The 25887-nt window shown below is 41.8% G+C and overlaps 1 protein-coding gene across 5 annotated transcripts in view; it reads left to right on the plus strand.

The window, feature by feature from the left end:
- Nucleotides 1-25887, plus strand: part of SHANK2 (SH3 and multiple ankyrin repeat domains 2) — a 3078421-nt gene that overhangs the window by 2873250 nt on the left and 179284 nt on the right. For 2 of the 5 annotated variants that reach the window (XM_078684308.1, XM_078684309.1), the window contains exons 4-6: nucleotides 12630-12710; nucleotides 13047-13055; nucleotides 19342-19362. In XM_078684308.1, the coding sequence (XP_078540434.1) occupies nucleotides 12630-12710; nucleotides 13047-13055; nucleotides 19342-19362 (111 nt within the window). Of the gene's footprint in view, nucleotides 1-12629; nucleotides 12711-13046; nucleotides 13056-15939; nucleotides 15952-19341; nucleotides 19363-25887 lie in introns of all 5 variants that reach the window. The other 3 variants (XM_078684305.1, XM_078684306.1, XM_078684307.1) reach the window with 2 other exon arrangements.

A 25887-nucleotide genomic window follows, 5' to 3' on the forward strand; every position in this document is an offset into this window, starting at 1 on the left:
TTTACATGGGCAGACAAGAAGACTAAGATGCTCCGAAAATGACTATAATTTACAACATTGCAGGGTGGTCTCCCTTACTTGACCTTTGACTTAATTAGTAATTAGTCACCATGATGTTAGAAGTGGGGGTGGGCGGAATTTGCATAATCTCGTTAAAAAATGTTGGCGAACACGCAGTAATTCCTTGAACATGTGGAATTGCTTGTTCGCGATGCTTTTTTACTGTTCGCAATCGCCGTTTACGTGCTCAGGGAGAAATATCTCGTGAACACGCATTTGAGAACGCGAACAAGGAAAAATATTCGTGAAGTTGCGGAACGCACAATTTTTGGGCAATTTTGCGTTCTCCACGGAACGCAAAATTATCCAAATTCCGCAAATTCCGTGAATGGAACGGAATTTACCACCCAGGCCTAGTTAGAAGGTAAACTCCACCATGCTTTGGTCATACCCCGCACCACCAACCCAAAGCATGCCAAATATAACCTATTGATAGAATGCCTCAAAGTGGGAGGTTGTTTATACAGCTTTCAGCATCCCGTCCATGCATGCCAACCTCCACGTAGTGACAGTAGTCCACGTTCTCTCTGTACTACCCCTAGGGTGGTAAGGCATGAGCGAAGGTAAAAAGCTTAATATTAGAAAGTTATTTTTACTAAAGAAAGGCATTACAGCAAATGTCTCCTGCCAAGGCTTCTCACATCCCCAAATGGCAGGTTTATGTAGAACCCTAAATTAATTTATCAGAAATAATCGGAACACCTATAATCAATTAACGATGCCAGTTTTGCATGTGGAAGTGTTTACTTTACAGGTAGAACTTTCCTTTTCCTGTAGACGCTCGGCATTTGCAACTGCTACAGGCCGCACCACCTTGGACCACAACGAGGAAACACTGCTGGCACCAGCACCTCTGTGTGTCTCCTTCCACTTGCCTGTCCGCATCTGTACCTGACCAACCTGTCATTCAGCTGCTTTTGCGCCACTTTTGTGTTTACTATAGTGCCCACTTTCGGGGTATAATCATGGCTGTTCGTTTGTAGGCTTTGGGGCACCGTGTGCAGCAGTGTAAAGATGATAATGATTCTTTTCTGTCCCCTCTTTTATAAATCTCACCTCAGTCTTGCCCTAGGGGTGAGGTCTAAGAGGTGTTGGGTCAATGTACCTGGTGTTCTACCTTCAAGAGTCAGCGACACCATTGAGAGCGCCCAAGAACGAACCTTTGTTCCGCAGAGAGTGAATCTTTGTTCCGCGTAGAGTGAATCTTTGTTCCGCAGAGAGTCAATCTTTGTTCCGCAGAGAGTAAATCTTTGTTCCGCAAAGAGTGAATCTTTGTTCCGCACAGAGTGAACCTTTGTTCCGCAGAGAGTGAATCTTTGTTCCGCAGAGAGTGAACCTTTGTTCCACGGAGAGTGAACCTTTGTTCCGCAGAGAGTGAACCTTTGTTCCACGGAGAGTGAACTTTTGTTCCACAGGGAGTGAACCTTTGTTCCGCAGAGAGTGAACCTTTGTTCCACGGAGAGTGAATCTTTGTTCCGCAGAGAGTGAACCTTTGTTCCACTGAGAGTTAACCTTTTGTTCCGCAGAGAGTGAATCTTTGTTCCGCAGAGAGTGAATCTTTGTTCCGCAGAAAGTGAATCTTTGTTCCGCAGAGAGTGAATCTTTGTTCCGCAGAGAGTGAATCTTTGTTCCGCGGTAGGTGAACCTTTGTTCCGCAGAGAGTGAATCTTTGTTCCGCAGAGAGTGAATCTTTGTTCCGCAGAGAGTGAACCTGTGTCCCGCTTAGAGTGAATCTTTGTTCCGCGTAGAGTGAATCTTTGTTCCGCATAGAGTGACTCACTCACAGTGACAAAGACCCTACTCTTAGGTGTGTGATTCACAACAAATGAATCACACTGACGCACGAGACTCTCACCCAATCAGCAACACTTAAGATGTGGTAGGAACAAACAGCCTGATTCATGTACGGGCCGTTTTGCGTGGCCCTAATAGCGAATCATAGCGACTCGCTATTGAGGACACGCAAAACGGTATTCATGTAGGAATTGCTAAATAAATAGTGATTCCTACATGTTCTCTATTTGCGAGTAGAAAATTGCTACTCGCAAAAAAAGGAATAACTCCCCATTCATTCCTATGGGCCAAAAGGCCCATAGGAATGAATGGGGAGTATCCCTTATTTGCGAGTAGCAATTTACTACTCGCAAATAAGATAGCGATTTTAAGGGTGCCAGGAGTGTCCAAAGGACACCCTGTAGCACCCCTAAAATGCACATTTGAACAGGTGTTGCGCACACACATGTCCAAAGGACATGTGTGTGTGCAACATGCAACTTTGAAAAATGCTTTTAAAAGCTAAGTTTTTGCTATTTACCGAGAGGTCTGACCTCTCGGTAAATAGCGGCCCAAATTTGCAAAATCGCAATTTTTGAAAGTGTCATGAATAGCATTTAAGGAATCTCTAATAGAGATTCCTTAAATGCTAATTCTCGCATATTAGATAATTCTTCATTAGCGATTTTTGCATTTGGGATTGTGAATCCCAAATGCCAAAATTGCACTCGCAAAAGGCAAGATTCTGAGAATCTTGCCCTTTGCGAGTGCAATTTAGCTTCATGAATCAGGCTGAAAATCCCTCGTGCATAATTCTGTTGCAGTCACTGACTTTTGAGAATGGTCAAGAGTGAGAGTGAGGTGCAAGGAGTGTAAGCCTCATCGAGTGAGTGACACTTTTCACCAACACATGGTCCTCAGACAGTGAGTGAGACTGTGCTTCAAGTTGTGACACCCACAATGAGTGACATTGTGCCTAAAGAAGACTGTGCACCAAAGTGTGTTATTAAAAAACGAGTGAGACTTTGCACCATGGAGTGGCACTCACGCTAAATGAGTGACCCTGAGCTCCTGGAGGTGAATTTTAAAAACAAGTTGTTGGACTGTACTTGAAGTAGTGAGTTTCGCAGTGAATGAGTGAGCGAGACTGCAGATCCAGACTCAAAGAATGAGACTGTTGTGCTGGCATAAACCCCACACCCAGTAAGACGGTGCATCACGGTGAGGAACACACACCAGGGTAGTGAGGCTTCTCTCCCTTAAGTGTGAATTACAAACACTTATTTACTTATCCTGTGCTTAAGAAAGGAAATTCTACACCCAGTGAGTAAGCATGCTACACGTCATGAGACACAACCCAGCTAGGGGTGAGCTGCAGTTGCTACACTGTGTTGTCTTTTGTGCCACCTCTTACATCTTGCCTTGTGCCTCACCCATCCAGTAAGTTGGTTTGTGCCAACTGCCGACCAGCTCTTGCTGCCTGGCCACTGCCGGGTATGCCTTCGTGTACCATCTGCTTCCCTTCATGACCTCTGGAGCACCTCAGAGCTCTCACATGTATGCATCGAAGCGGAAGCCGATGTATGGAAACAGAACAGATGCAATAAGGCACCATATGATGCCGCTATAACACGAATAATAGACATAATCTCTTACAGCTTTAAATAAACCTTTTGACCAAAGAGGAACAGTGAGTACATTACAGGATTGAAAAAGTAATTACATTATATCTACAGAATCAACCAATGTCCACATACCGAGTGCAGTTGACAGTAAGCAAGACAGGCACGAGCACACCCGGGCCCTGATTACGAATTAGGCAGAAGTTCAAGTGGAGTTCGCAGCATCTGGAATCACTGTTACAGGCCTGGAGCTCCTTATAGAATGTGATCTGAATGTGGAATAACTGTGCAGACACGGAATTACTGTGTGGAATTCTGCATGTTATTCCCTACTCCAAAGGGTATAACACTCCCACTTACCACCTGCTTCCAGCAGGTGGTAAATGGAAGCTGTGGCTATTGGCTTGGGGGCGGGGTGGGATGAAGGGTGTAGAAGAAAAATGGAAACTCCCTTTTTTGGGGGAGTAGGGGGTGGGAGAGTATTATATAATCACCCCAGCCAAATAAAAGGCCTGGTGCAGACCAGGAGAGGATGTTTGGAGGCTACTGCAGCCAATGCCTCGAGCGATTGTACCTACCAGAATTTCTAGCCTGTAAAATTAGGTCCGGGGTTCCTGCTACCGGTAAAATAGGCTGCTCCTGGTTATGAGTTATACTAACCTGATGGGGTACATACACTATACACACAATTGCCATGACTGTGGGGTAATACTCAACCAGTACCGTGCAATTATGAATTAAACTCTCAAAATGGGGAATAACTGGGTTAACACCGAATTACCATGCAGTATTCTGCACAGTATCCCCTTCATCGTGGTCTTTAATGCACACATTTGCCACCGGAGAGGGTGCTAAATGTGAGTAGTGGCATCCTTGTTAGGTGGGGGGTGAAGTTACATGGTAGGGAGGGAGAGTATTGATACTGGTAGAAGGAAGCATTGTACGCCCCCTCGACTGGGCCGAGTCAATGGTCCGGATGGAGAGATGGATAAGGGTGGGATACTGTTGCATCCAGAGCCTTATGTGGTTTTACCAGCCAGAATCACGGAAACGTTTCTGGATTTACATGCACTGTAGTGGTAGGCAATGTGTGTATATGAGCTTACATTGCCTTCTGGGGTAGGTTTCAGCCGCAGCCCATGCAGGTTAGGGCAGGGGTGGTGGGGCCGGGGGTTGGGATGTGATTATGACAGACGACGTTGAGGAAAAATTAATTATTTATTTATTTTTTCTTCGTGGTCATCTGTCGAATACCCCCCAACCCTTCCCCACAGCTATTACCGGCAATGATTTATAGCATCTGGCATGTTACTAAATGGTGCTCACATGATGATGTTGACATATGGACTAATAGAAAGGGGATTGAGACATTAAAGCCCCGTGACTCATCTTTACACACATAAGTGCGCCTACCTGGTGGTACTAGTGAACTACCTTACTAACATTAAAGGAGTCAGAGTTTGTATCAGGAATGTCTGAACAAATATAGAAAGACAAAATATCGACCTACAAAAATATCGGAGCAGTAAAATCGATGTCAACAATATGGACATCCTATCTACAAAAAGGTGAGTACAAAAATATCGAAAAAAGAGATCGATGTCAAAAATATCGTTTTTTTAATGAAAAAAATATGTAAATTAATTAAAAAATACTTAAAAATATATTAAAATATAATAAACAGCACAAAATATAAGATATTATTTAAAATGAATAAGTAATATACATAATTTAATAAATAAGTACTTAAACATATGCATATAATATATAATATGTATACTTAATAATCAGTTGTAATATTTATTGCAATAACATAAATAATTAAAAATATTATATATTACAAATTCATCTATACACATAAAATAATAACATAAAAAAATAAAAATTAAATAATTATGCAATACAAATTAAAAAATGTTTTTTAAATATTTTTAATATTAATTATATACTACATTAACTAAAACAATACAAAAAACATTAAGTAACATAGGGAATAAAATACTATTCCAACTCCAAAAAAAAAACAGTAAGGAAAATGTTGGATAGCGTAGGGGTTACAATTACTATTCTCACTCCAGAGATTGCAACAGTAGGGAAAGTGTTGGATAGCATTAGGGGTAAAAATTACTATTCCAACTCCAGAGAGTGCAACAGTAAGGAAAGTGTTGGATAGCATAGGGATAAAAATTACTATTCCAACTCCAGAGAGTTCAACAGTAGGGAAAGTGTTGGATAGCGTAGGGGTAAAAATTACTATTCCAACTCCAGAGAGTGCAACAGTAGGGAAATTGTTGGATAGCGTAGGGGTAAAAATTACTATTCCAACTCCAGAGAGTTCAACAGTAGGGAAAGTGTTGGATAGCGCCAAAGTTAAAAATAACATACTTATAAATAAATTAATACTTTAAAATATTAAAACAATATTTATTAAATTAATATAAACTATTTACAAATACGAATAAATAATTATTAAAAAAATAATTACCAATTAATAATTAATATCCAATAAATTATTAATGCCCAACTATAAATGTAATTACTTAATTACATATCAATTACTTTACACACTATTAATGCACAACAAATGCCAATAATAAAATAATAAAAATAACATAATTATCAATTAATCAAATAATTAAAATTATTTACCAATTAATAAAAATGTATTACCAATTAATAATTAATTAACAATAATATAATTAGCAAAAACAATTAATGAAAATAAATTAATACTTAATTACATTTAAATTACTTCCCACCCTATTCCCCTATAAACCCATAACCCGCTACAGAATATAATTATCAATGAATTAAGATTAACTACCAATTAATTAAAATTAATTACCAATTAATTAAAATTAATTTATAATCCCTAAAAAATGAATAATTAATTTAGTATAATTAAATTACTTCCCACCCTATTCCCCTATAAACCCACTACGGCACAGAATGATCAATTAATCAATTAATTAAAATAAATTACCAATTAATAAAAATGAATTACCAATGAATTAAAATTAATTTATAATTCCTAAAAAAGTAATAATTAATTTAGTATAATTAAATTACTTCCCACCCTATTCCCCTATAAACCCATAACCCACTACAGAACATAATTATCAAACTAATCAATGAATTAAAATAAATTACCAATTAATAAAAACGAATTACCAATTAATTAAAATTAATTTATAATTCCTAAAAAATTAATAATTAATTCAGTATAATTAAATTACTGCAAACCCTACTCCCCTATAAACCCACAACCAACGACAGAACATAATTATCAATTAATTAAAATAAATTACCAATTCATAAAAATTAATTATCAATTAATTTAAAATAATTTATCATTCCTAAAAAATTTATAATTTATTTAGTATAATTAAATTACTTCCCACCCTATTCCCCTATAAACCCACAACCCGCTACAGTACTAAAATACAACATTTACTTAAATTACATTTTTTTTAAAGATACATATTAAATACATAATAATATGCATAAAAATCATATAAAAATCGATATTAGTAATTTTGATATTACTTACATCGATATTAAGAAAATCGATATTACTTACCTCCGAAATTCTGTCCCTTCAATATTAAAAAAATCGATATTACTTACCTTCTATATTCTGTCCCTTCGATATTAAAACATCGATATTATGTTAGGTCGATATTAAAAATCAATATTTTGTCTGCATACCTTGTATCAGCAGTCAATATTTGCAGATTGTCAGAGTTGGAATCTCACTATAGAGCTAGACGCCATGTTTATGTCAGGTGTTGGTAGCGATACTGTAACTTCAGCCCATTGGCCAGCTGACTTCCTGCTGGTGCTTTAGCACAGTATGTGCAGTAGTGTGATTGTTTGCAAAGAAGAGATGCTCGTGTCAAGATTTCTCAACAGCTGGGTATTGCTGACTGCAAACACAAGCAAGCCCAGGTGGGATTCTCCCACACGGGGCCTCATTATAAGATGTAAGTTCAATCTTTGATACTAGAGCTTGGACCAAACTCTCGTCAGTAGGTAGCTACCTCTGGGATACCGGTACACACACATGAACAATTCCACAGGACTAATCTTCTTCCCAATGTTTTGACATCTTTGAGGCTTCCTGGAATCATGAATAAAAGGACACATTCATACACTAGAATGTCTGTTATACTACATATAATTACGCCCTTGTGAAAATTCAGGGTTCCTTCTTATATTTGCAGTGATGTATATAGAAAATGGCTGGGTCCTCTTTACCCCTGCCATTCTAAGGTTGTGTCTGTTCAGGACTCGTGTCTCCTTGCCATCAAACCAGTCCCTTGATGGGAAGTGTGCCGTCTTCTTGGATTCTCACATGACTAGCCTTTATGGACCCATTCATTATTGTGCAGAAGCGAGGGCCCAATGAATTTAAGGATTTAGAAGCCACAAACACTTTAATTTCCAAAATCACTGGTTTTGCGACACCAAAGTTACCTTTCCAAATGTATCTTCTCCTTTTTGTGATTCAGAAAGGCCTTTCGGAATTACACAATTGGTTGTAAATCTCAATGAGATGTTTAGGTGATTTCCAGTCGTGGTCTCAAACCATTGAGATGTTACTTACTCCTCAAAGAAGGTGGTGGCAGAATTTGCAAATAGGAAGTTGTACCCATTGGACGGCTAGCCCTATGGAAATCATTTTTGACAGCCTCAGTAGGGCAGGCTCTGAGGTTACTGGGCGGTAATAATAGATGGTAAATCGGAGATGTATGTACAGGAGGTAGTGTGATACGGTTGCCTTCAAGGGGCATAGCAGCATTGCATATTATATAGATAGATCGATAGATAGATAGATAAATAGATAGATAGATAGATAGATAGATAGATAGATAGATAGATAGATAGATAGATAGATATGCATTCATGTGGATGTCCATGTATAGGCAGATCGGTAAGACTGTATTGAAAGAGGTAGGTAGATAGATCAATGTGCATAATATATATTTAGAGTTCTTTATAAATAAATGCAGACCTCTATTAGCAACTAACACACAAGGTATTTAGGTGTGTAGGTGGAGAGCTCTATATATATATTAAAACAGGCTATACCCTTGTTCACAGATAAGTAGCTTGGTAAGCACATCTGAATATGAACAGATGTATATATGTAAAAAGACTGGTAATAATGTTAGTAAATTAACACGTGTGTTGATGTGTTTGGAGGTTTTTAATAGGTAGGAGAGGTCATGGTAGGAGGCTGGGATTGTGTGTGTGTCTGTGTATTTTTGTACATGTATCCGTAAGAGCTGAATGATCAAGAGACATAAATATGTAGATTGCGATTCAGTTATAACATGTAGTGTACATGTAGGAAGAGCAGTAGACATGTAGTAGCAGATGAGATGTGTAAGGGGATAGATATGTATGTAGTTGTTTTGAATTGCTTTCCTGCTGGGAATAGTCCAATATCTTAAGCTGCAAGTATCCTTTTGTTTGTGGTGAATTAAGGGGGTTGACCTGCTGTGTTATGTGTCTGTGACATTGAATGCCTGATAGGAGACTACCACGGGTATCACGACTTTCCATAGTTCGAAGTGTCTTTCTGAAATATTGGTGTAATCCAAGAAGGCATTCCAAAAAACAGGAGGAGAAGGAGGAGAACCTTGCACAACTCTTGCAACCATTTTTGGGGCAAAAGAGAGATTACTGTTATAAAGAGACTCAGATTACTTGTCATCTACAAGCTTGGGAATGCAAACCAAAGAGTAGGGCCAATCAAAGGGCAGACACTGTTCACCCAACTCAGGAGAAGATTTTTAGTCTTTAGATCATTGAGCCAAAGTTGTAGAGACTGAAATGCTGAACATGTTTCAAGCATACCACATAGGAAGTTCCTAGATTCCTCTTTGAAGTGGAGACGAACCTTGGCTTCATCTGCACACACATAAGCCATATGCTGTAACCTGCGATGGTGTGGGGATTCAAGGTCAGGTATATTTGGAAGAGTGTGAGGTAGAGGGCTAAACTGTGGCGTATTCAACAGGCACATACTTTTTCAATCTGCTAGTTCTTCTGCAGGCTCCTGTAGAAATTGCTGTCTTCTCAAATTCCGGAGTTATTGGTAAATGCTAGAGTCTCTTGGAAGTTAAACTATGGAAATGCATAATTTCAGGCATGCTGTATTACCTTTTATTGTAACATACAGGGAGGGGGGGGTCGTAGGGACAAGAATTATTTAAGACCTCTCCTGGTTCGAGTCCCCAACTACAACACATGATTAACACAAAAGAGCACAGGGGGTCTATAACCCAACTTGTTTGGCTAGCTATCCTTAACTCCAATACAGTGAGTTAGTGCCCTAGTCACCCTAGATAGCCTGAGAACCTAGAAGAAATGCAGTGACAGACCTACATGCGTTGGATCAAACACATACAGTACCGGTCGACAAGATCCAAACCACCCATGTGTGGATTACCATGAAATGGACTTAGTGATCAGTCATATCATATGGTTCACCAGTATATGAAATGGTAGGTCCCTTGATCCTCAAGACCATTTACCAATTACTCGGTAGTAGAGCTGGATCTAGTCCACAGGCACTTATGGACTACCATATAACAGCTAATCATTGATGGCTGTAGAAGTGATAAACACTTAGTGCAACAAAAAACAGTAATGAATTTAAAATAGAGTAATGTGTCCTAAAAATTTTTTTTATTAAAGTAAGGGCACATCCCCTAGTTAAAAACAGAACAGTGCAAACAACAGTGAGACCAAATATCTGCCAGAAAAAAAGGACAACATGTTTCTGCCTAACGGGCTATCAGTCCCTCGGCTTTCATCAGGGCCTCTGCTCTCAAAATATTGCTACTGATGTAAAAGTGATGTACAAATTATATCAAAATAAATGTATCGAGAATGATAAAGGTTGGAACAAATACAACCTGTTACATGCTAATCCTCCATATCAGTGGATGCAAAAGATCATCTACAATGAGATGCAAAAAATACCAAATAAGTATATATTAGCACAATATAGTATGTGCAAGTGCCCAGCGCACCATGTCCATCAAAGATTTTAATTGTTCTCACCAAGTTTGACAGGGGACTGGATCTCACCTCACCTGGACCGTGCTCAGGTAAAAGCACAGAGGATTAGCATATAACAGGTTGTATTTGTTCCAACCTTTATCATGTTGGCCTTTTTTTCCGACAGATATTTGGTCTCACTGTCGTTGGCACTGTTCTGTTTTTAACCAGGGGATGTGCCCTTACTTTAATAAAAAATATGTTTAGGACACATTACTCTATTTTAAATTCACTACTGTTTTTTGTTGCACTGAGTGTTTATCACTTCTACAGCCATCAATGATTAGCTGTTATATGGTAGTCCACAAGTGCCCGTGGACTAGATCCAGCTCTACTACCGAGTAATTGGTAAATGGTCTCGATGATCAAGGGGCCTACCATATACTGGTGAACCATATGATATGACTGATCACTAAGTTCATTTGATGGTAATCCACACATGGGTGGTTTGGATCTTGTCGACCAGTACTGTATGTGTTTGATCCCACGCATGTAGGTCTGTCACTGCATTTCTTTTCGTTTCTCAGGCTATGTACGGTGACTAGGGCACTAACTCACTGTATTGGAGTTAAGGATAGCTAGCCAAACAAGTTGGTTTATAGACCTCCTGTGGTCTTTTGTGTTAATCATGCTGTATTACCATGTCATAAAAAAAGCTAATGTTCAAGTCTCCTATCTCAAATGATGTTTTTGTGTCACTTATTCTTTGAGAGCGCCCCATTACCTCCACATTTTCAGTTGAGCACATTTCAAGTTACTCTCTGTAGTCCACTATGTCAGTAAACCCCCACAATCTTAAGCAATGAAATGATGTGTGTCTTTCATTTTTGTCAGCGTCTAAAATCCTGCTAACTGTCCATTTACCATGAAAATGCCCTTTTGGGATCTTCTGTGTTCAGGTAGCTCAGCTCTAGATTTCTGTTTGAATTGTGTGCCACTTTACTGTTGATCCCCCTTGATTTAATGGACCATTTAGTGCTTCTACTGATGTGTTTATTGGCCCACACTTCGGGCCTGATTACGACTTTAGAGGTGCAACCAAAGCCATGGTCAGACCGCCTGCCAAATTAGGAGTTTCCTCCTGTCTGGTGGACTTTTTTTTTTAAGTTCCCATGGTGGTGCCCTGAACATGGGCATCACAATGGGAACCCCAAAAACAGTTCTTCCACGGCATGGATTAAAAAGTCCATGCCATGCAGGAACTGGTGTGCGTGTGCACAGGGGGCACATGTTGTGCCCCCCTGTGTGCATCCATAGGGCGTTAGGCACCAGGGGTACCTAGAGGGCCCACTTTGTTTCCTCTCTGCCATGGTTTTCATGGTGGTGGAATTACCATGAAACTGTGGCGGAGAGGAAACTTGTTATATACTTGGTGGTACTGCAGTGGTCCCGCCAGGCATATTACTGCCTCTTGAATGCTGCAATATTGCCAGGGCTTGGCGATTCCCTTGCCGCTGCGGCGGGGCTGTGACGGTGCCACCGCCCATATCATAATAGGGCGGTCAGGAGACTGCCACCACGACGCCTTCACAAGTCTGGTTGTCCATTAACCAGCAGGCACGTAATCAAGGCCTTTGTGTTCTAAATCTGTTCTGGCACCATGAGATAACTTAGGTAGCATATCTAGCAATGCACAAGCTTCTCAAACCATCAGTTCTTTTGTTTGATCAGTAAACCCCAACTCTTTTTTCACAACTTACTGGCCACCCTTCCTTCTTGCACATCAGATCAGTCATTACTGACACCTACTATGTATACATTGCAAATTAGTAAGCACCAAAGAGCCGTCTTAGCGAGAAGATTTTTCAGAAAAGGCCTGGCATAGATAAAGCAAGTATGTACCTTTCAAGAAAGTTTGCATGTAAGTACAGGTGTGTATCTAAAGCGCAAAACTAGCTAGTGAGTAACATTGGTGGTGGCACAACGATTGTTACAAAGCAGGTCATCCATCTTTGTTTTGGGCATCTATGGTCTACGCAATGATGTTCGTAAGAAGCTATATATTTAACAAATGGCTGCATCGTATGATTTCACTTGTTCGCAGTCAGCTTTGTGACAATGTATACTGACCTGCTTTTATATGTCCTTCTATTTAACGCAAAGCCCCTCCACCTCCGAAGCGGGCTCCAACAACAGCACTTTCCTTACGGTCTAAGTCAATGACCTCAGAACTAGAAGAGCTTGGTAAGAAGTCATTTATTACCCAGCATGCTCAGCTAATATAGACAACGCAAACATAACTTTTATGTAACATTGGGCTGCAGCCTGTCCCATCTAAGGCGCGGGTAATCAGCTGCATCGCAAGGCAACGATGGCATGTGCATGGCTTGCATGGACCTCCCTTTAAAATAAATAAATGTGCATGTTCCTCTCTGCCAAGAGAGCTACCAGAATATGTTATGCGCATCCCACCTGGCTACTGAAATAGCAAAGCACAATTATTATGTTTTCCCTTAAACCAATGACGTTTGACTTAATCTTATGTTGTTTTGTTTTAAAATTGCTGTGGACTCTCCATAGTGGACAAAGGTAAGCACACCGAAGCCGCAAGCGCGAACCTGTTTGACACACACCTTCTTCGCACAGTTCATTTGAGTTCAGTGTGCGGTGCTGTATGTTAAAGCTGTCTGTATAATTGTGCTAATTGCTACGCTCCAGGGGGAGGAGAACATGCAGGGGATTCTGTAAATTGGCTGGGGCTTTGAATTCCCGAGAAGTGGGTTGCACATGCTGTAAAGGCAGTTTTCACTAGGTTGCCAAGGGTGGCTGTGTTTCTTTCACATGGAGTGTAACTTGGAATAAACCCCCCCTTCCTCCTTTGTGAAGGCGGGTAGTAAAGCTTCAACACCAGGTGTGTGCGCTTCTGCTGCAGTACCTTACTTCTTAGTTGCTGAAGAGCCTCGTGGAAACACTTGAGCGGTAAATATCATGGCGTTTGTTGCTGGTCCTACCTATTGCAGCTCTGAACGCTGTGGTGTTATGAGCAAGGTAGCTAACGCACAATCCTCTGGATTTTAGTGGCTATGGCTTGCTAATCAGGCAATGTTCAACACCATTCTTAGGATATGTCCTTTTCCCTAAAAATTCCAGAGGGCAATTGGGATTCACACCCTTCTCCGATGGTTCCTATGATTCTGTGTCAAGAATTCCTGTTTAATGGAGTAGCTCCTTGATTTACCTTCTGTGCTGCTTTACTACAGCATACTCTATACATTGTGATGCTGACCAACCATGGAGACTCCTTCCTTCCCTGGCTGGTAGTATGACATTCAGACATTGTTTTTCCTCTTTACCCCACTCAGACATCTGGGTTTAAACCACAGCACACCTCAACCCAGGGTTTTATACTTTTGGGTTCTTAGGGACTTCAAGAGTAGTTTACAAAAGTTTTGATTGTTTTGTTTTTATCACAACATTCAACTTGCTCTGTTTCACTTTTTTGTTTTTACCCCCTATCAAGCACGTAGAATGTCTTGTCATTGTGTCCTAGGTGATGTTATGAAAACAGTACACACAATATATAGTCACCTTTGGTGTTGGCCGTACGCGATTTGAGATATGTAATACACATTCAATCATTGTTGCTGCAATTTCATATATGTCGTCCAAACTCCTTATGCTGATCTTTGGAGTAATTCTAAGGCTAATTATAGTGACCCACATTTAGAAATAAACTATTGACCTACCTTTAACAAGAAACTATCACCCATCAAGTGAAAGAAAATATCAATTAAGTAATTCAAAGGTATTTTATCATCTTAGATTGTTGCACGGACAATATCTCTGCGTTAGAGACAAAAGTCACTATATACAGTATGGGAAACGGGCTATTCAAAACGTGGCAGATATCAAGCCCACATATTACAAGTGCCATATTCTTTAATGCACTTGTAATACAGCAGACAGGACATCCACCGCTTTTGTGATGGAGTAACCTATCCCCCACACTCTAAATAAAGTTCAAAGTCTTAGTTCAATCAAGAAGAATTGGACAACCCGAAGAAGGCGTTAGTCGATCAGTAGGGTCCGTAGGAGTGTTTTCTAGTGGTTGTCATATGAGCTGTGGCTGAGATCTCACACTGTCTTTCTAGAGGATTCCACAAAGATACAGTTATAAAATCTTATCTCACCTTTGGTTGCTTGGTTTGAGCAGCTAGTGGTTCTTCATGGAAAATGCATTGGGTTCTGTGTGTTACAAATCGACCAAACATCTGCAGATGAAACTCCACTGTGGCCAAGAAGCACACTTTTCTCCAGCTCTACCCATCGCTAACCAGCTCAATCCAATCTACTTTAAAAGGCCTTCCAGCACCTTCTACCTCCAATCACACAAAACAACAAGCGGGTCAATTATAGAATTAGGAGATGGCGAATTAGGAGATGGCAATGCTATTTACTGATAAGCGTTCAAGGTGGCAAGCTCTCTTTGCCCCACTCCTCATGTCCTGATATTATGTGTGTTTCTTTTGCTGTTCTAAGCAGGTGGTTGACCAAAGGAGTATGAAGTCCCTTAGTCACAAGTGTCAATAATTTATTAATTCACATAGGGTTGCTCAGTCATAATAGTCAACATCGCATATTTAACAAAACTCAAATAAGTATCTCAGACCAGTAGGTGAATCCATAATCAGGATCTCCTTAGGTCTTCACACTTTAGGTTGTTTGTGGGCTTTTTATTTAAATGAAGGTAAGCAAAACTAACCATTGATAGACAACCTATTGCTGGAAGATGTAGCACAGCTTTAGCTTACATTTTATCTAAAATGTGTAGATGACTGTAGCAAACCAACTTTTTCTGTATGGTCATCCTAGCTTATTTGCTTTTTTCTGGATGCTATTTTTGCTGGTTTTTTAACTCTGCATACAAAGGAACGCGACGCAACTCCAGCAATGCGCCGCCTTTACTGCACAGATGCGTCACGCTTTTGCCCTATGGTGCGCTGCATTGTAAATGCGGAGCATGATGGGTGGCGGAGCTGCGGCGCACAATTACTGGCGCATCCTTGCTGATATGCAGGGATGCGCCAATAATTGTAAATCTGCCCCATAATTTTTTAGCACATTAAGATAGAGCACTGCTAGGTGTGTTTGACCATGTGTTGTGTGTATCTATACATATATTTATGTGTGTGTATGTATATGTGTGTGTCTATGTACATACATACATATAAATATATGGACATATATATATATACACACACATATTTAGATGTCTATAAAAAATTATTCTTAATTAATTTTAAACCCATAAACTATGGAGGATAATTTGTCGACTTAACATTGTTGCTGTGAATTTGGGAAATGGCAGATATAGGTGTAATAATAAGTAGTTGAAGTGATTATGTGTATGTATACATACAAATGGAAAGAAATGGACGGCGCACACAGGATATTTCGATCTAGAAAGATTTAGGGCCAGATGTAGGTGGCCAATTACAGGTCGGTAACGGCCGAATTCGGCCGTTACCGACCGGTAATTGGATTTTGAGATGTAGGTCACTCAATTTTACAGAATCGGTAAATTTACCGATTCTGTAAAATACCGAGTCGGTATTTTTACCGAATCGGTAAAATTGAGATGTAGGTGGGACTCTTCTGAGTCCCACAAGCCTTACCGAATCGGTATTTTACCATCAAATCCTATTTGATGGTAAAATACCGATTCCGGTGTGCATGCACATGTGTGCATGCACACCTGTGCCATATGACAGGCAGACCTGCCCTTAGGGCAGGTATGCCTGCCACATGGCACCCGAACCCGTTTTGGGGGTGCTAGAGGGTGTCAAAGTGACACCCCCTGCACCCTTGTGAAATTCGGTATTTACCGAATCGGTAATTACCGATTCGGTAATGCCCATTCATTTCTATGGGCTTCAAAGCCCATAGGAATGAATGGGCATTACCGTCGGTATTTACCGAATCGGTAAATACCGAATATTACCGATTCGGTAAATGCACATCTGGATTTACCTACATCTCGGTACTTCAATTTTACCACTTCTTAAATACCGAATCGGTATGATTCGGTATTTAAGAGGTGGTAAAATAAAATTACCTACATCTGGCCCTTAAATTCTACCTTTACATGGCCACCACGCTGACAAACATATTATTGTTTTGATAGAAAGTCACCTTTAATATGTATTGATTCAGATTGAAAAACAGACTATTTTTATCAGAAATAATTAGTTTAAGGAAAGGTACCTTGAAGTCTGAATCACTGTTGCATGATAGTGCCTTTTTGTTTATCAAAACTGTTGCCATGTGCCAGTACCTTCCTTCACGCTTGACTACCTCTTCCTGAGTAGGCAGTGAGTTCTATAAGCCACTTTTACCAACATGGAGTCAGATTTATAACTGAGTGATGAAGCAAAATCTTCTGATTTGGAGTGGAAGTCTTAATTCTAGAGCTTAAGACATGATTAGAATTTTCAGCATTGTACAATCTCTACGGTGGAGAAAATTCTGCTTGCAGATTCAGTTCGCGGTTTTGCTGTTTTGCAGTACCTGTACATCAACCTCATATTCTGAGCCATAAACATAGATGTTTTGTTTGAGTTAATAGTGCCTCTGCAGAAATTATCAGTGCATATTAAAACTTGTCACAGCTCACAGGGGTACACGTGGTGTGCTACAGGGCCATCAGCAAAGTAACAGTGCATCACTGCATTGGGTAGATTTTAGATTTTCGCTCTTTTTAGAGATAATTTCGAGAGACTTACAGCCTTATTCATCAATGGGCCGTTTTGCGAGCCCCTAATAGCGATTCATAGCGAATCGCTATTAAGGACTCGCAAAACGGTATTCATGTAGGAATTGCTAAATAAATAGCGATTCCTACACATTCCTTATTTGCGAGTAGCAAATTGCTAATCGCAAATAAGGAATAACCCCTTTCATTCCTATGGGCCAAAAGGCCCATAGGAATGAATGGGGAGTATTCCTTATTTGCGATTAGCAATTTGCTACTCGCAAATAAGATAGCGATTTAAAGGGTGCCAAGGGTGTCCAAAGGACACCCTGTAGCACCCCTTAAATGCAAATTGAAACAGGTGTTGCGCACACACATGTCCAAAGGACATGTGTGTGTGCAACATGCAACTTAGAAAAATGCTTTTAAAAGCATTTTTCTAAGTTTTTGCTATTTACCGAGAGGTCTGGCCTCTCGGTAAATAGCGGCCCAAAATTACATTTTCGCAATTTTAAAATGCTTCATGAATTGCATTTAAGGAATCTCAAATAGAGATTCCTTAAATTCAATTCTTCGCAAATGTGCGAATTCTTAAATAGCGAATTTTGCATTTGGGATGATGAATCCCAAATGCAAAAATTGCACTCGCAAAAGGCAAGATTCTGAGAATCTTGCCCTTTGCGAGTGCAATTTAGCTTGATGAATCAGGCGGTTACCTCCTGGCTCCATCTTATATTTGGGAAATGTACTCTCTTTTTGATTGTCTTTTCTTTGAACCTGTCTTCAAGTCCCAACTCAATTGTGAATTATATATTTCATATTTTGTTATGTAAAGTAAGTGACCTAACATTGTTCAACATTAGGTTGTTATGTTGTCTAAAGGGATTTAGAGGGAAAACTTCTCAAAAACTCTTTATATCACTATAAACCTCCACATGTACCACCAGCGCTTTCTAATGCTTATATGCAGTGCATGTTTTACGCAGTGACTCGCATGCAGATACCATTACCAGATATCTTTACGATAAGTTATTATTTTTGTGGCAAAAATGAAAGACTCTGGCAGTATCAAAAAAGTACCAATTCCTCCAGGGCTTGTAATCACCATGGAGAACTTAGAGTAACATGCAGCAATTAAAGAGTATATTTTGTACACTTCTGCTACCTCGTCAATACTGATGATCAAATCCCATGACCTCTTTGATTACATTTTGACCTTCTGTATTCAGTCGTAGTTTTATCTGTGGAATGTGTACTGATCTTGCCATATCTCACACCCAAGGCAGATGTTTGTGTACAATATGGATTGTGAATTTACCTCTACATTACTTTAAAAACAGTTGTGAAAAATGTCTATTTGCAGCATTTACCTAGAATGAATTGAATAGTTGGATCTTACCAGGATATAGTCTGTTGCCAAAAGCACAACCTTAGTCATACATGAGATAATATTCTAGGCTAGCGACTCTTGTTAGAGAATTGTATGACAAATTATCAAGGTGACCACCATAGATCTACAAAAGCATTAACTACATCAACTACAGGATATCACATAACATTACATTTTCAAGGGAAGTGTATAAATTTGTCTGTGTAGTAAATATAAATTTACTATTTTCACTATTATCTCCACAAGATGCGTAGGCCATTTAGTTACTAAATCTTTACTTATCGGCATATCTATTAGCTAGACCATATAGTGACTGTCGATATATTAAAATCAATATTTGGGTACTGCACCATATACGATGTCATGGTGCACGGTGCACAACATTTAAGATGAACATTTGGATTTCCATTGTGAACATAAAAACTCATATACTACTACATACTTCATCATGTTATCTTACTTGTGGGCTTATAGTTTAAGTGAAAGAAACCACACATGAACTGAAATTGGAAAAATAGTTGGCAAGCTGTAATCCAAATAAGGAACAAGTGCAGTGGTCTGTTGGCAGGCAGTGATCCACACTGGAAGTTTGTGAGAACAGTCACATGTGGGATACAATAAGCCCTACTGTAATTAGACTGAATCCAGCCACAGAAGCAAGTGACCCTGAGACATATATTCTATCAGCTTACCTCTAAACATGATTGACAGCTCATTCCATTTCTTTTTCCAAGCTTCAGTACGGAAGAAGAAGGGTAAGGGGAGAACGTTGATATGTTTTGTGTGATCTTTTTCATGTTGTTATGTGGTGGACTCTGGTAATAATTTGTAGTGTTTTTGTTACTGAAAAGAGGAGGGATTTTGAGTGTTGGTGTTACTTATTGTCACTAGTAGGCACTTTTAAAATGTAACTGGTGGTTTGTCAAGTGTTGGAAGTATACTACAGCGCATACCAATCGCATACTTCGCTGAGTAACTGTGTGTTTTTTCAGTGTATTCGTTCTACTTTTTTGACCATTTTATGTGAAGACATTAATCAAGGTTCGTATGTTCTTAGTATGTACATGTAAGAAGTAGTGTGAAAGAGACTCATAATAATGTGATCCACCGGTGGGTAAGGCCTACTTTGTGATCTGCTCCCCCCTCTGGAATCATAGCTGCACCAAGACATGTTTCATGAAATATCTTGTCTATTGTTCTCGAATATGTCCCATGCAGTATTGCTATAATTCTACATGTGTTTTTTTCGCTCCTTTTTGGGTATGTTTGTTATGGTTTCTCCTGAATTAAGGCTGTATTGTTCATAGTTTTAAATACCTTAATTCATTCACTGCAGTGAAATCTCTGTACATACTGACTGCGTATAGAATTTTATTGAAGTAGTCTGAGTGTACGTCCACCTTGTGCTCTGTGAATCATCAGCTGAAGGGTAACGATTGTGTACTTAGTTTTGGAAGTGGATAGCCGGTGAAATTAGTTGCTTACCCATTGCCTGTTTCACGTTTGTGCTTCACCAAGATCACCTTTAGGGTATTCAGTGAAGAGTGGCAGTGATGCTCCTACAGAAGACCCTACCAGCCTCTGACCTTACTTGTATTCACAGAATGATGAATAGCACTACTTTGTCAGTGTCCTCTCTTTAATGCCACTGTAAGATATTTATGGATCAGTAAGTACACACGGTCAGTGGAGGTCAACGCTTTCTCACCCCAGGTGCAGGGCTGCTTGTCAGATTCAGACATCCCCGTCAGGCAGACCAGGGTCTCTGTGCCTACAGCTGAGATGCCAGTGGTGCAGTTCCACTGAAGACACTGAACTTTTTTATGTGGGAACCATGTTTGCTGTTTTTATAAATCAGACCTCTAAAGCTGGAGTTTTTTTCTTGAAAATAAGGTGATGGGAGAAATGCATGCAATAGAACAAATCACTGGCTTCCCTTGGGATAGCATTCCAACCCATCATTCTTTTGCCCACCATTCCACCTCAGTATGTTTCGCCCTAGTTATGGACTGATCAGCCAGGTACCTGGGCTCTTGTGACACAGTGAGCAAGAAGCACACGTCTCAGCATAACCTTGCCACTTAGGCTGGGTCCAAACTGAGGTGCCATGGTGAGAAAAAGAACGATGGTTTGGGATCCTACGCCAAGCAATTTCCAGCGATCATCTTTCATGTGTTTGATGCACTGTCCTAACTGGGTAAGAAGTACCTAGTGCCTATTTTTTTTTTAGCTCAAGATATTTCTTCATTGTGTGATTTTCTTCCTAAGAAAGCTGAGGCAACAACATATCAATCTACCCATTGATAATCAGCCAGGTTGTCTAGCCAAAGCAAGACTTATCGGCTTATCGAATGCTAATTACGAGTACGGCATTTGGACCAGTCTTGTGATTCTCCACACCCTGCGATCTGAAGGCGGGTCATCCGGAACAGTCAATGATAATATTTTGGGCCATAGCTGCATTTTATTCTTTGTTAGTGTAATAAAAAGAATAGTCTTGAAATGTTTGATTTTTACACTGGTCCAATTTAGCATATACTTTTACTGGAGAATCAGTAACTTTTTTTTTCCCTCCATATCCAATGTACATTAAGGGCTAGATGTAGGTAATTTTAATTTACCGATCCGAAAATACTGAATTTTACCGATTCGGTATTTTCGAATTGTTAAATGCAATGTAGGTAATAAATTGGCAAAAAATACCGAATCGTTAAGATTTGGTATTTACCGAATCAGTAATTACCGATTCGGTATTTGCCATTCATTTCTATGGGCCTGGAGGCCCATAGGAATGAATGTCAATTACCGAATAGGAAAATACTGATTCGGTAAAATTGGGAAAAAGTCAAGGGTGGCAGGGTGTCACTTTGACACCCTGCTGCACCCCTGATTAGTGCTTGTGTGCACATGTGGGCATGTATGTCTGTCACATGGTACACGTGTAAATGCACATATTTGCATTTACATAGGAATTCGTTATTTATCACCAACTAATAGTTGGTGGTCAATAACGAATCCTTAAAGCCCAGAAGCACTGTTTACAGTGCTTCCTACATCTCATTTACCGATTCAGTAAATACCGAATCGGTAAATGATGATTCGGTAAATACCGAATCGGTAAATACTGATTCGTTATTTACCAAACCTGAAAAAAATGCCTCCTTCATAGGAAAAGTCTATTATCGGTCGGTAAAAGCCGGATTCGGCCGTTACCGACCGGTAATAGCGTACCTACATCTGGCCCTTAGTCCGATATATTTCACTGGAAGGTAACTGGATCTTAATTTCCAGGTCAGAGGGCACTCATTCCAGCTCTGACAAGCTGAGGGCTATGATGCTTGTTGTGTTGGTGTGTGCTGGGCCTCTTTAGGCCTCAGGAAGGCTTAATCGCTTGCGCAGGGGCAAGTCGCGCACAGCGATATTACTCAGGCTCACACCAGTGTCATAGTCGGAAGTGACGTGCACGAGCGCCCGTCCCCCTTTTATTTAACCCCGCAGGCCACGCCTGGCCTGCGGATGTAGGGGTGCGTGTACGTGCATCAACTAGACCGCTACAGTATTACATCCCTATCCAACTATATACATTTTTCAACAACGGCTGAACATTGGTTCTATCTAGACACATAGTCCAAACAAAATGCCTCAGTACTTGCATGTCCCTTGGTGGCAGCTTCAGGGTCTCAGCATACAGGCATAGTCGTTTAACTTCTGACTCGAGGGTGGATTGGGCCGCAGATTGTACCTCTGGATGTTGCCCCGGCCACCTTCAGTACCTTGATGACTGTCTCTGATGGCATCCAACGGTGTTGGAGATACCCACTCCAGCTCAGATCTCTCCGTCTGGCTCTCTGAGGGTGAATTACCTTTGCCTCCAGGCGTTGCAGTTACGGGTGAAGCAGTTACGGGTGATTCATTGTCCTCTTCCCTTGCCTCAGAGCATTGTCTCGGCTCTGGTGGTATCACCTTGAACCAGGAGGTGTTTCTTGATACTTCCTCTTCACCTTTTCTTACGGTGACCATTGTGCCTTTTGTGGATGTTACGGTCCAGGTACCCGGCTCATAGCGAGTTTGGAATTTTCCCCCAGGGCGTCTGTTTCATATGATCACTCGGGTCCCCTGGCTTAGGTGTCTTGGAGTGGCTCTCCGGCATTGGCTAGCTCGCAGATTACCCTGTCGTCTCCGTTCCTGTGCTTCATCATTGTTGGTCAAAACCGGTGTCCACCCTGGGGCAGTGGGAAGAAGGTCTCTTCGTTGTCCTTGGAACATGAGAGTCCAAGGGCTCCTTTGCGTGGTGCAGTGAGGGGTTCCCCGGTATTCCCGTAGGAAGTCGTGTAGTCTCTGTTCGGGGTCGGCTTGTTCCACCACCACTATCCGGAACACCTTGTTGAGGGTCCGCATCAATCTCTCAACGTCCCCATTTGCCTGGGGCCATTGAGGTGTGATGCGACGATGCAGAATACCCCTGGACTTGAGGAACGTGGCAAACTCCGCCCCCTGGAATGGCGGTCCATTGTCGCTCCGTATTTCAGCTGTGTATCCAAACATGGAGAATATCTTTTCTAGTGCCGGCCCTACATGCGTGAATGCAGTGGAAACAACCCTTTCCACTAGTGGGTATTTGGAGTAGGAGTCGATGGCCACAAGTGTGTGTCCTTCCCCCGGGAAGCTATCAAAATCTAGGCTGACCTTGGTCCAGGGAGATGTGCACGCTTCTTCCGTGATTACTGGTGCGGGTCTCTCAGGGTCGCTCGTCAGCTGGCAGGACATGCAGTTTCTCATGTACTCCTCAACCATGGTGTCCAGCTCCGGGAACCACACCTTTTCCCTCATACGTGCCTTCATTTTCGTCGTGCCTTGGTGACCCCCGTGGGCGAGTTGTGTTGCCCTGTGTCTTAGGCTCGGTGGTATCACCAGTCGGGACCCTCTTAGTAACACTCCTTCTTCCATGGCACTTAGCTCATGCCGGACGCGCCAGATCTTCGTAAGCGCCTCTTTGTCTTCTGCGGTCCAGGAGTTGGGTGGGCGTAGGTAGTCGGCCCACGAGCCTTCTCGAACTGCCTGAAGCGACCTCATGTAGATGTTGTCAGCGGCAGCTGCTTCCTTGATATCTTCGATCGTCATGCACTGTGGACATGAGGTAAGGGCCACTCACTTGGCGTATTCCTCGCAGTCGTCGTCCACTGATTACGGCTCCTGTTTTGAGGGGTGGCGTGACAGATAGTCTGCTGGGTTCTTGGCCCCTGGGCGATATACCACCTCCATCTCGTATGGTTGAAGTTGAATCGCCCATCGTTCGATGCGCGGTGGTGGATGTGGGGCAGTTCCCTTGAAGAGGGGCACTAGGGGTTGGTGATCAGTGACCATGACGAAAGAATGTCCTTGTAGATACAAATGGAAGTGGCTACAGGCCCATTTGATGACGAGAGCCTACCTCTCGATCTGTGCGTATCTGGATTCAGTTGGAGTTAGGGCCTTACTGGCGAAAGCTAATGCCGTCCATCGGCCAGGTTCATGTTCTTGTGTTAGGACGGCGCCAAGGCCTACCGGACTGGCATCGACAATCACCTCCGCACGTTTCGCGGGGTCAAAGTAGGAGAGGGTGGCTTTCTCCAAGAGGGCATCCTTGATTCCCTAAAATGCTTCATCTTCCTTCGGGCCCCACTGCCACGTGGCATCCGTCTTGGTTAGTACTCGTAGCGTCTCGCTTCGAGTGGCTAGGCCCGGTATAAATCGGCCACAGTAAGTGGCCATCCCAAGAAAACTTCTCACTTCTGTCGGGGACTTCGGCGCTGGGGCATCCTTTATAGCTTTGGACTTTCTCGGATCGATCTGGATTCCCTCCTGGTTAAAGACATAACCAAAGAATTCAATCGAGGGTTGAAAGAACTGACACTTATCTCTGTGGAGTGTCGCTCCATAGGTGCTCAGTCTCTTTAGGACATCCCGAAGACGCTTGTGGTGTTCTGACGCGGTGGCGGAATGTATCAAAATGTCGTCGCTGACATTTATTACCCCCGGTAATCCAGACAGGAGTTCTCTGATCGCGTTTTGGAACACCTCCGCCACCGATGAGATGCCGAAGTTTAAACGCTTGTAGCGCCGGAGGCCAAGATGGGTACTAAAAGTGGTGATGAATTGGCTTTCCTCCGCTAGTGGTAGTTGATGGTATCCAGCGTTGAGGTCAATTTTCGAAAACCACTTTGATCCGTTCACGTCGGCCACAATGTCATCCATAGTGGGGGTCAGATGTCTCTCCCTCCGGATGGCTGCATTTGGTAGCCGCATGTCGATGCATAGGCGAATTTCGCTTGGTTGCTTAGGCTTCTCCACAATGACCATAGGCGAGACCCACGGGGTGGGCCCCGTGACTTTTTCTATGACACGTAGGCTCTCCAGTTTCTCAAGTTCCTTTTCCACCAACGGGCGAAGGTGGAAGGGTATCCGGCGGTGACGTAACGCAGTGGGAGCGACAGATTTGTCGATGTGGAGTTTGATAGGTTCACATTTTATGCATCCCAGGCCTCTGAATAGTTCAGGGAATCGTCCCAATAGTTCGTCTACTTGGTGTGCTCTAATGCGATTGGCAAACGCTATTAGTTTCAGGTCCTCAGCTGTGTGACTACTTAGTAAAGTGTCAGCCTCTCGGTTAATGATGTGAACTGTCGCCATTACCTCTGACTCATCAGCCTGAATAGGTATTATGATTTTCCCCTTGAGGGGCAGCGGTGTGTCCGCTCCGTAGGCGAAGATCCTTGTCTTGGATAGCAGTACCTTGGGTCGGGGGCGTAGCTTGTTGAATTGTTGCAGGCCCATTACGTTGACAGTGGCGCCAGTATCAATGATGGCCTTAACCTCGTTTTCCCCCATCTGTACAATGCATGTTGGTTGTGGCCGCCGTCGTTGCTTGAGCTCCCGTGCGTACGAAACGATGTACGCCTCTTCATCCTCCGACTCTGAATCGTCGTACACCGTGGGTAGGTGTTTTTCTGCCTTCGCCAGTGGTGGGTCAGTTAGCGACAGTTGACGGACGGCCTTGGTAGGCGTCCGTGATCTCTTGAAGTTCTTGGATTTGTTCTTCCTGCGGCAGACCGATGCGAAGTGGTTTGGAATTCCACAATTCACACATGTTTTACCCTGAGCCGGGCAGTCCTTGGCCGCGTGGGGCTCATGGCCGCAGTATCCACACCGGGCTTGGGGCGGTCTCTCCGATATTCTTTCTGTGGTGGTCCACGTGGTCGGGACTGCACGGCGTCTGCACGTTCAACCTTGATGGTTTCAGT

This window comes from Lissotriton helveticus, chromosome 3_2 (genome assembly GCF_964261635.1).
Source record: "Lissotriton helveticus chromosome 3_2, aLisHel1.1, whole genome shotgun sequence".
Lineage (NCBI taxonomy): Eukaryota > Metazoa > Chordata > Amphibia > Caudata > Salamandridae > Lissotriton > Lissotriton helveticus.